The 12551-nt window shown below is 36.5% G+C and overlaps 1 protein-coding gene across 3 annotated transcripts in view; it reads left to right on the top strand.

Annotated features, from left to right (window-relative positions):
• Nucleotides 1-12551, top strand: part of CACNA2D1 (calcium voltage-gated channel auxiliary subunit alpha2delta 1) — a 676615-nt gene that overhangs the window by 353625 nt on the left and 310439 nt on the right. For all 3 annotated transcript variants that reach the window (XM_036759223.1, XM_036759222.1, XM_036759224.1), the window contains exon 4: nucleotides 4894-4953. In XM_036759223.1, the coding sequence (XP_036615118.1) occupies nucleotides 4894-4953 (60 nt within the window). The remainder of the gene's footprint in view (nucleotides 1-4893; nucleotides 4954-12551) is intronic.

The following is a 12551-nucleotide window of genomic DNA, read 5'->3' as shown; positions in this document are numbered from 1 at the left end:
CAAATTGCCTGCAGGATTTAATTGCAGGTTGTTTGGCCTTTAAAATAAGATGGCACTTGGCCAGTTTGGCACTTGGCCACTTGGCAAGTTAATTAGGGACTAGAAATGTCCACAAGACATAGTAATTTTCTATTAGCCAGGAGCAGTTGGCATTTGCTAACACAGAACAGCATTCACCATGGTGTGTTGGCAAAAGCACCTAGAAGGAGGCATTGATATCTGAAGCACAATTATGTACTATATTATTTTAATGTAAAAATTTCACTGAAGTTTTTGAAAGTCTTTTCACTAAAGTTATTGAAATACAAAGATAGCATCACTGGTGGGTAATCTCTCATGATCATTCGGTTCTAGACATTGAAACTTAAAGGAGAAATCATAGCAAATTAGCTTCGAGAAGGGATTCATTCAAACTTTTATAGTGAAAGTGTATCTCTGTCGTCCTAAAACATTTGATTTAAGTGATTGTGTAATTTGTTAAAAACAAGGAAACAAATTATATATCTTCCCTAAATATTCTATTTTTCTTTTAAAATAAGATTATTATTATCATTCCCACCCATTCCTACCCCCATGGATAAACATAAATGATATAAATTGAATAGTACTTTCATATGTCATTATATAAAGTTTAATGTTAATCTCTGTCTACCAGAAGAAGCAGATTCCAAAAGTAATTGTATGACTGTAAGTGTAACAGGTAGAGTATATTCTTGAAGATGAGATGAACAGGGTTTTTTGGAGGCGTTTCATTCTGTGTTAATGTTAAAACATCTTATTGCTAATAGATCTTTAAATGTGAATTAAAAGATATATGGTAGTAACACATTGTACATAGGTATATACACACATGTATATACACATGTATTTATACATGCATACATATACATACATACTACATGTACATATATATCTACGTGCACATACACATATATACATAAACACATATCTACATACATATATCTATATCTATCGTGTGTGTGTGTGTGTGTGTGTGTGTGTGATAGCTCTTCTCACAGTGGGTTGTTTCTGCTTAAGAAAAATTTTCTATTCTTTCCCCCTCCTCTTCCTTGGTACAAATTTCCTACCATCTTCTGTGGAACCATTCATGAAAACTTCCATGTACCATGCAATCTCAGTGACTGGTACCTCCTTCCTTTTAACACTAAAGGTGAAATACCAATCATGCTCCTGAATAGACCCTGCCCCTCCTTATAAAACTTGTGTGTACCTCTCCCCTGTTACCTATATTGCCACATGAATCAAGAGGTCACACTGCATGTGTCAGATATTTGTAGGGACACGTGTAGGCCAAATTCTTTTTATATGCCTAATGATTCTCTGACCTCAAGGCTAAGTGGTAAAACTTCACCCTCTGCAGCCCTATCTTCCAGGTCACATCACCTGTACCCTTGAATTTCACCAAACAAATAGCCAATGAGATCAGAAAGAATCTGTGATTCAAAAACCTCATTCCAGTTCAGTCAGTCGATAAACAGTCATCTGGCTTGGTAACTGATACTGGGAGCATATTGGATGGGGCACATTAGTGACAATATTAAAAGTTAGCCTTTATAGCTTAGGGTTACCCCCTGGAATGGTGAGGAAAGTAGGAGAAGTCGGCTGCAAGCTGAGACCCAGCCCTCCTGGATGAGTGGGAATTGAGAAGGGGAGCCCAGAGAAGGTACTACACTTATAACAGAGACAAACCATCAAAACTAACTGGTCCTGTGACATATCTGATAGTTCTACAGTTTCAAGGAAGGAGGTGATTTTATATCTCTACTCTAGAGCAAAGATTAGTCAGAATAGTTAGCCCTTTTTTAAAGGAATATTTCCTGGGATTATATAGTAAGATCAGTTGATTCCACTGCAACCCCCACCCCTTCCCCAAAAGGTAGGACACAGTCTCACACAAGAACCTTGGGAGTTCAGTGGAAAGTGGAGTCAAGCTTAAAAACATGAACGACAAAGGGCAGGCACAGATCCTGATCGAATGGAAATCTATTTCTCCCTTCTTGGAATTCTCATGAAGTTTCCCTAAGGTGTGCATGGCTCTTTTCGGGCCGTTAGAGTTGGGACCCTTATAGATTCTTGAAGCTGTATTTTTGTCCATCTTTGGTCATATTCCCTGACCCTTCTTTTCTTTAGTATGTCTAATTTGTCATTTCCTCCTGACTTGATGCTTTGTATGTTACTGGTCTGACATATTAAGGGCATGGGATGGGGGAAGGTCCTCCTTTCCCAATGCTTCCGCAGTGAAAATGGTCTCCTTCAGGGGTGAGAAAACTGTAGCCTCGAGGCTACATATGGCCTTCTAGGTCCTTGGGTGTGGCCTTTTGACTGAGTCCAGGTTTTACAGGGCAAATCCTTTTGTTAAGGGGATTTGTTCTGTGAAGTTTAGATTCAGTCAAGGGGCCACACTTGAGGACTTAGAGGGCCGTATGTGGCCTCAAGCCTGCAGATTTCCCACCCTTGGCTCTGGCTCTTCAAAATGCATCCCAAATCTTGAGCAGTTGCTGGAATGCTCCTAGAACTTCCTTCTCTGACAATATAGGTTCAGGGTTGTAGTTAGTTCTTCCAAACAATCCCTTTACATTTCTTTGAATCACTTCAGTCCTTCCCAGCTTGATTAACTAACTAGATTATTCCCACCTTGTATGCCTTTTATTGATTGATTCCATAGAGGTGCTTAGGAATCATTCACATTTCGTTTACTTATCTGATTGATTAGTTCTAGTAATTCAGTAAAAATGTTCTCATTCAGTAATTGAGGTTGGGAGTTGTGACACACCCCTCCTACACTAATTTGATGTACGTCCAGCGGTGATGGGAGAGACCGATGTATGTACTGGGCAATTATTATAATATAAAAACAAAAATTTTAATAAATATTTAATATGCCATAGAACATAGCAGAATCCATTAGAGGGAAATCTTTTTCAGAGCAGAGATAGTTTCATTTTGCTTTGGTATCCCCAAGCACGTAACACAGAGCATTGCATATCATAGGCATTTAATAAATGTTTTTTGAATTCTTGTATTGAATCATAAGACTTTAGACCTGGAAGGGACCACAAATATCATTTAATCTAATGGTGGTATGGTAATGTATGGTGAGGTATGGGGTGGATGATGGAAGAATGTACTAAAAGAATGGAAAGGTTTGAGAAAAATCATAACTTTTCTTTTTGAGAGGACCCTCTGATAGTGTCTAAGGCAGCCGAAACACTTATTTCATATTTGCTTTGTGGTTTTACAAAATGTTTTCATTAGTGTAAATAGCAAATCTTAGAAAAATATGAGGGAATTGGTGCTTTGGGAGCTAGAGATTGTATGAGGTAATAATAAGCTCAAGGTTGAACTAGACCTTTAAGTACTATATTAAAGTCTTGGTAAGTTAAATGGCTGCCATCTTATTTTAGAGTGTAATTGATAGATCTGCAGGTATTTCAGAAAAGTTTCTACCCAACATGATCTGAGATCTTGAAAAAGCAGTCATGCAGTAATTAATGCCTTAGAACCAGAGATTCATTAGTTATTAGATCAGGAGGACACCTTTTGTTTATGCTATTGTTCAGTCCTCTCAGTTGTGTCCAACCCTCTGTGACCCCATTTCGAGGTTTCTTGATGAAGATACTGCAGTGGTTTGCTATTTTCTTCTCCAGCTTATTCTATAGATGAGAAAACTGAGGCAAATATGGTTAAGTAACTTGCCCAGGGTCACATAGGTAGCAAGTGGCTAAAGCTGGTTTTGAACTCAGATCTTTCTACCTCCAGGCCTGACACTCTATCTACTACCACACCTAGATACCCTGGAAGACACCTTAGGAAAATATACATATATGTGTGTGTACATGTTTACATATATATAATATTTGTAATGCTTTCGCTTATTCAGTTCTTATATAAAGAACTTACCAAGTATTGATACTAAGTTTGAAGGGATTGTTAAGATCTCTAAGCCATCTTCCAGAGATCTTAACAGACCTTCAAGCCTAGTATCAATACCTAGGACTTTATATAAGTATTTTACATAATACCAAATACTTCACATAAGAACTGAATAAGCACAAGCATTACATATTTTTTAAAAAATATTAGCAAATTTTAATAAGAATAGTTAGTGACCTTCTACATAGTAGTACATGTTAATAATTTAGAGAGTTTTAAAAATAGAGTAATAACAACTGACAGTTATATAAGGCTTTAGGGCTTTAAAGTTTACGAAGAACCTTAGGTAACATCTCATCAGTGGAACTGTCAAACAGTTAAGTGGGCACTACTCTCTCCACTTCACAAAAGAGAAAACTGAGGCTCAGATAAATGAAAGGCTAGTAAAAGCCAGATGGGATTTGTGCCTAGGTTTTCCTAACAGCACTTTTCCTTCCAGCATTCCCTCCTCTATACCATGCTGTCCTTCAAACAACAAAGGGCATTTTGCTGCCCCCAGCTCTGTTAAACAAATTGATTGCTAAATGGATAATTGTTTTGCTTGGCAGAATTTATCGTATCTGACTTGTACAGAAATAAATGTTGTCAACAAATGAGAAGGAATAACTTTCTAAAATGATTTGGTGGAGTCTTTTATGAAAACAAGTTTGGCCAGGCGATGAACATAAATCATGGTGGATGTTGCTGATGATGATCACAGAGGCTGTAAACTAAACTGCATTCAGGAATGCTTAGTTACAGGACTAATGATACTTTCAGATAGGATGTCTTGAAGCAGTTCAGAAGACTTTAAGACTAAGCATCCATTAACCAGCCGTAGGGAATCATTTGGGTTCTCCATAATCTGATGGTTGCTCAGAAAATCAAAAGTAGTATTTCCAAGACAATTATTTTCATGTGAGCATTTTGAACATTTATCCTTTTTTGTTTGTTTTCCAGCGCCTGGCTACCAAAGCAGAGAAATTTCAAGCAGCCCATCAGTGGCGGGATGATTTTGGGGTAAGAATCACTTTCCCCTCATCATTAATGGTTTGACCTCTTTCTCTTAGATAATTCTGTTGTAGTTTCTGTTCCGTGGTCTCATCTTGGTCATATTATAAAAGCACAACTGTTATCTTAGTTTTGGTTGTTGTTTTTTTTTTTTTGCTTTTTCCACAAAGGTGGAAAAGATAAGGCAAATAGGGAATTCAAACTTGTGTCAAGTGCAGAGAATACTTAAATAACCCTATCTTAGAAAAAGAAATTAGTGGAGCCAAAAATGAGCTCCCTAAGAAAAAACGTGCCCAGGACCAGATCTATTTTACAAGTGAATTCTACCAAACATTTAAAGAACAATTAATTCCAATATTATATAAACTTTTTAGGAAAATAGATAAAGTAAGAGTCTTACCAAATTCCTTCCTATGACACAAATATAGTTTTGATACCTAAACCAGGAAGAACATAAACAGAGAAAGAAAACAATAGGCCAATTTTTCTAACAAATATTGGTGCGAAAATTCTAAATAAAATACTAGTAAGGAGATTACAGAAATATATCAACAAAGATCATAACTCTGACCAGGTGGGATTCATATCAAGAATGCAGGGCCAGTTCAATATCAGGAAAGCTGCGAGCATAATTTACCATATCAGTGGCAGACTGTGCTGCAGGGAAAATATATGAACTATTTGAAATGAAGTCCCACTATCCAAGCAACTAGTTGCTTATTGAATTAGAGCTGTAGATAGCATAAGGCATAAGGTCTGGAGAGCCACCAACAGATTGATTTGGAGGGTGGCCCATTGAAAATCAAACTTGTGTTTAACTATTTTGAGTTAAGAAAACACCATACAGATTAGGATAACCTTGACATTGGGAAAATGCAATTATTCTTAGAATAAATGTATTAAGGTTCTTATAATTCAATTTGTTCCACTTTAGCCACAAGTAATCTTTTTCCTTTTCCGGCCTACTCTGTTAAAACAATGTCTGATCTCAGCTCTTGCATATGCCTTTGATAAACTTGTTTTGCAATGTAAGAGTCCTACTCATGACTGATTAAAAAAAGCACAAGTGGAGTCTTCTCACATGCCAGGCACTGATTATATTCATCTTACATCAAGAGACAGTGACTAAATTTTCCCTTAATAAGAGGCAATGAAAAAAATTTCAATTAAGAAGTTTGAAAACACTTTAATTTTTTTTCATCAAAAATCTCAGTTTCAATCATAGAAGAGTTTCAGGGGAGAAAAACACTTTTCAGAGCACAGTCTGTTTCTCCTTATTTAGTATAGTAACAGAAATGAATGAGACAGCTGGAGTGCAGAATGATTAACTAGGATTGTTTTGTAAAAATAAAAATGTGGAATTTAACATGTAGGAAGTTATTTTTCATTTGTGTTAGGAGTTGTTATCAGGGCACTGATACCTACTGACCAGCAGTGTGGCCAGGGCCACCTCAGCAATTGAATGGAGACAGAAATAGGATGAGGAGATTAGGGGTTGTCCCAGAGTGGGTCATCACTGACATCACCTGCCAATGGCTCAGTATACCCCTTGCCCAGACTCACCCCTTCCAGTGGTAACAAGGGATCTCATTAAGCCTTAGAGTTTCTAGAGTATATTTCTGAAATCCTCCTTCCCTTTATCTCTTTGCAGTAGCAGCAAGTCTTTTTTTTTCAGGTAGTCTCTTCAGTCCCTTTCTTCTTCCACTGCACGATAACCCTCTCTTTACCAGCATCATCTAGTCCCAGATAGCCAGTAACCCCACGCTTTCACATTCTCTACCAAGTAAAGCATAAGGAAATGATATAATGATCCTCCCAGCTTCGCTTAAGCCGGTAGTTGTGCTATCAGCCTTTACCGTGTACCTGTGTGTGTTTGTGATCAGGCCTGCTGCTCCCACCCTAACCAACTACTTGGGAACTCCTTGACCAATGTAATAGGAACTACTGAGTTAGTTTTACCTTCATTTCTTTACAGTACAAACATAAAAAGAAAATCCAATAGCATTTTAGATAATTAAAAAGTACAGTTATTCCTGTCACATTGAGGGGGTTAGAGGCATGGTACAACATGATTTGGAAAATCTGCATACAAAACTTTGGCCCTCCCTTTGTACCATAGGAGAAGTCTGAATTTTTTTTTCTTTTTCTTTTATGGGTTGTTTACAGTACCTTATGGTAAAATTGGGGTTGCTATTATATAATACTTACTATGCATATATTTTACGCATTTCTGAGTTTCAAAACTTTTTCTGAGTCTGCTAGCATTTGTGTGTTGTCCGTGGCTTCCACAAAACTCCCTCCAAATTCCCATTTGATTTCTTATGCTGACCCGTGATACATCGAGCCACGATGGGGAAATAGCTGTAATGTTTTATAAAGGGTGTGGATAACGATTCATTTTTTATAAAAAATCTCTTTATGTTTTTTTAACCTGTAAATTCTTTCCAGTAGTCATGATTTCCTGAGAGGCAACTGAGTATAGTGGATAGAGTAGACTTGAAGTGAGAAAGAAATGAACTTGGATCCCATCTCAAATATGGATAAGTAATATGTCCCTGGGCAAGACACTTAAATATTCAGGCCTTGGTTTACTCTTTTATAAAGTGGGGAATTGGACTGAATTAACTCTAAGGTCCAGTCCCTTTCAGCTCTAAATCTATGTATGATCCTATATATGAATGTCTAACATTCCTCCTATCAGACATAGAAATAATAAATCGAACAATTTTTAATGTAAGCATTTGACACACTTTTATATAGCTGTCTTTGTCTGTCTCTCTCTATTCATGCAACCTGTCTTAAAATGGAGTGGTCTGACATGTACAAGACCAGACCAGACATTTACCAGTCCTCACAAGGACTAATAAAACATCAAATGTCACCCTTAAATACACACAGTTGCCACCCTGGCCTTGCCCCTGTCCAAGATTAGTCTTCCTTCAATTATATAATCTTTTCTTTTTCTTTCTAATTACACTTTAATGAGTGTGACAGTGTTTAGCACAGTACCTGGTACACAGTAGGCACTTAATAAATATTTATTGATTGACTTAGTATCAACTGTTGTACATAAAAGTCCTCCTGCCCCCATTAAAGGCAGCTCATTGACCCCTTCTCCTTTTATTTCTTATGTGGCAATGGTCTTCTACTCCTCTAGCTTGCCCCCTACATCCCAGTGGGGTTATGCCCCAGTTGTTTCTCCCTTTTAGTCCTTAAAATCATGCTTTTATACATACACACATATAATACAGCTATATGTACATATGCCTATAAATAAATAAACATATACATGTGTACCCCATTAGAATGTAATCTTGAGGGCATAGGCTGTTTCATTTTTGTGTTCATCATAACCCCAACACTTAGCTCAGTGCCTGGCCCATAGTAAGCACTTAATAAATAATTATTGATTAATTCATTAAGCCTTCCAAGTTCCTGACGTAGTTCTGTGTTCCTGGTCCTGCTGCCTGCTTCAGGGCTGTCTCCCTCAGGGTCTGATAGGAGGAGGTGGCACTGATATGACTCCCCTGACACATAATACCTACTATCTCTTCCTCAGGGTGCTTCACTTATTAGGTGATGTTGCCACTAGAGAATGTCATGCATAAGCAAGAAGTCTTCTAATCTCAAGCACTGACAGCTTGCTGGGCAAGGTCTCCCACAAGTTGTCTCATATGGAATATGGATCCTATGCCTTCTTTAATTAGGACTTCAAGTTTTCAGTCCAGCAGTCCTGATAAAGAGGCTAACAAGGGCTCTCGGCAACTAAAAAGTATCTTACTGGCTAGGTGTTTTACAGGTATCTGGGCGCTCCTCTGCTGATATGTATTCTGTAAGATTATGAAGAGAAAAACAAATAGGTACTGCCTTTTCTCTGTGCTCTCTTCCTACACACCCATACTCAGCCCTGCATGGGGAAAGCTGCCACTTCTCTTGAACCCAAACTCCATGTACCCCAATAGCCAAAGAGGCTGAGGTTAAATAACAGAGACATGAAAGTGAACCTTTAATGAAAACCAAAACTCTTCCTTCTTCCCACACTGATTACTTTTCCCAGAGCCTAGGAGGAGCCGGGAGAAAAGCAGAAAGTATGGTGGCCAAGTAAATGAAAGTGGCATCAGAGGAGTGGAGAAGGGACTGTGCACTGCACAGTCCTGAGCTGCCTAATAAGCCACTAACCAGCTGTCCTACAATTTGGGACTCTCTGCCATGGCTTCCAAACACTTGTTGTCTTCAAGCAGCTGAAGTAGTTCCAAAGTGGTCATGGATGAGCTGATGTCGCTGGATAGAATGTGGCAAAGGAAGGACAATTAGCTTAAAGTAGCTTCTTCCATTTTATTCTTTGTGTAACAACCATAGTAACTGGCAGTGATACAGTTCTTTAGGATTTGTAGTATGCCTGACATATATTACCTCATTTGATCCTCAGGACACTCCTGTGAGATAAGAACTGGTCAAGTGAGCAGCCCTTTTTTTTTTTTAGGTGAAGAAACACACTCAAATAAGCTTAATGATTTCCCCACGGCCTTACAAGTAGTTAAGTATTAGAGATGCGATTTGATCCCATGACTCTGATTCCAAGTTTAGTGCTTTTTTCAATTATGCCATGTTCCCTTCTCTAGGAGCTATGAAAGTAGATTATTGAAGGTACATATCTACTGCTATTCATATAGGAAAGCATGCTTTCTACTTCCTACTGTGTCAGGATACATAAGGACCTTCTAATATCTGTTTCCTGTGAAATACCCAGAGTCTAGGAGTGTTGAGATCATAGACAAATACACACACACAACACACATATGCATACATGCATATGTGCACACCTTCAAGTTTTCAGTCCAGCAGTCCTGATAAAGGAGCTATCAAGTGCTCTCAGCAACTAAAAAAGTATCATACAGGCTAAATGTTTCCACAGGTATTTGGAGACTTCTCTACTGATAGGTATCCTATAAAACTATGAAGAGAAAAGCAAAACAATAGCTCTCTCTCTCTCTCTCTCTCTCTCTCTCTCCCCACACATACACACATACACATATATGTGTATGTGTGTATAATATAGTACAAATATTTACTATATTCATCATCCTAATTTGCCATGGCAATAAAGACTTCAAAATTTGAGGAAGTCTTTTTTTAATAAATAAAACAAATTAAAAAAATAAAATTTTATTTTAGACTCAAACACCAGAACACAAATACAGAATGGAGAAAAGAAACAAAGACATATCATAAATTTAAATTCAAAATAGGAAAGAAAAAACAGCATGTCATGTGCATAGCAGAAGAGAGGATTCAAAATATGTAACAATAAATTTTCATTTCAAGAAAACCTGTATGATAAATACTACATGTTGTGTTGAGAGCTGTCCATCTTTTCTTTGCTTCCTTGTAAGTTTTCTTTTGTTCTCTGCAATGCACTTTTTACTTCGTTCTTTTTTCCTCCCTCCACCCTCACCCCCAGAAGGCTACAATTGTGGATATATTTCTCTATAACTTTAAGAAGTCTTTAAAAGCCATCTTTGTAATTTTTTTTAAGAAATCCAGAATTGCAACATCCATAGCTTTTGGTTATTATTGATTCAAATATGTGTTTAGAAATAAATCCACAGATTTAAAAACTCCGAAGACCAGAAAATTCATATTCAAAGCTTTGATTGGAATTTTGAATTCACTAATCCTTACTCTATCCTCAGAAAACAATTACAAGTATATTAATATTATAAAGGAATTTTTTAGAATTTATGGCATTTTAGAAATAATAGTGGCACTATTTTAGTGGTTCTTCCATTTTTTAAAAAAAATTATTAAAATGTGTTTAGCTCTTTCATATGATGTAATAGTAGATTCTTTAATGCCATTCCTTTAACATGGAACATGCACCATATTGGAAATAATTATGTAAAAATTTCAATAACATTTTAAAGAAGGATAAAATGTTCTGAGCTTTTGGCAAAGTATAAAAGAGAAGGTTTAATTAATATTATTTAAGTAAAATGTTTATTCTTATCCCCTCTTGTATTTTCTAAGAAACCTCATAACTGTCAAGAACAAAAGGCAAAAGCCTAAGTTGCTGGCATCAAGAAAGTGATCGTGTAATTCAGACTCTCCCACAGCTTCAACTCAACTCCCAAGTGAATATATGATTGAGGGAACAAAGAGCATAATTCTAAGTAGATGGAGATTTATGCAGTCATGCATTAAAAGTTCAAACCAATATTTGTAAATAGATCCAATCTGCCAGCTGCCTTTGAGGTCTCCATGTAACTGGGAAGTGTTAAAGGTGACATTTCATGTCAGTTATTAGGGACAAATTATTTTATTGGGGGGCAGGTGGCAAGGAAAAAAAGGAGTGGAAACATAATTGCTCTGCATGAAATAATTGCTGTGATTTCCCCAAACAGATCTATTCCAATTGCATTTGAAATCTCATTTGATTGCATTGCAATGGTTGGTTAACTAAAGCAATTTTGTTTCTAACTAAGCCTATAACATTAATTGTACTTACACATGTATAAACATAAGGGAGGCCTAATTTGTATTTCAATAAGTAGGATCTTAATGCATGGGTTATTAGTATCCGCTTGTTACTATGAAAACTAAAGCAGAGACTTTGAGAAATTGGTTCGTAAATAAAACATTTGAAAGAACCACGTCAGCTTTATCTTCACAGGCAAAGTGAATTAAAACATGAGCAATTCTCCAGTGAAGCTGAAAACTGCAGATGACTAATTAGGAAAATTTAGGTCTCTCCCTACCCTCATGCTTATCACCATGCTCTCCAAAGCATCATTACTTCTGGGGAATCTATTTTATTTCTTGAACTCCCTAAATATTTTCTTTATAGGAGTTGTCAGAAGATTTCTCAGCAAGTTGTAAAATTCATCCTTGACTCTGTGACTCAAACCATTGCATAATCTATTGAGTTATTTCAGCTTTATTAACTAAATTGAATTGCCTCATGGTCTGTCCTATTGATTGTTATACCAGCCCATTGTGAATGTCTGAATGTGGCATGTTAATCATATTTTGCCTAATTTAGTCACAGTAGACAAAGGTAGATTCAGTTCCAAAGTATTACTAGGATATATGAATGCTAATATCCTGGGTAAAACAATGATTATAGTGAAAAAGAGAAATTCTGTCCAAATACTTTTGAAATAGTAGTATCCATGGATTATACATGGCACTTTAAAAAAAAATAGACTTATTTACCCATCTATTTTTATCTGGAAAATGTATTCTTTCAAATAGATTTTTGTTTCAATGAAAATTAATTCTTCCATGAATGAACATTTATTTTTGCCCATGATATTTACAAATTAGTAAACAAAAATGAAACCTAAAATAATTGGAAGATTATTAAAAAAAACCTTTCTCAGCTGCAGCTAAGAAACAAAGGTCTCTTCTTTTCACTAAGCTTCTATGTAATGAGAGAAAGAAGACCAATTACTATACTTGGTTTAAATTTACACGCACAAAGTAATGTTTTTTCTTCCTTCTTCTCCGTAGGTCTTTTATCCACATGTAAAACATTATAGGTGTTTTGCACAAAAGTATTTACCTTTGTGCAAAATTTAGAGACACTTAATGGATTTTTCTGAGTATCC

The sequence above is a fragment of the Trichosurus vulpecula genome, chromosome 5, assembly GCF_011100635.1.
Source record: "Trichosurus vulpecula isolate mTriVul1 chromosome 5, mTriVul1.pri, whole genome shotgun sequence".
NCBI classification, from domain to species: domain Eukaryota; kingdom Metazoa; phylum Chordata; class Mammalia; order Diprotodontia; family Phalangeridae; genus Trichosurus; species Trichosurus vulpecula.
The sequence above is the reverse complement of the archived record's forward strand: the minus strand, read 5'-3'. Positions and strand labels throughout refer to the sequence as shown.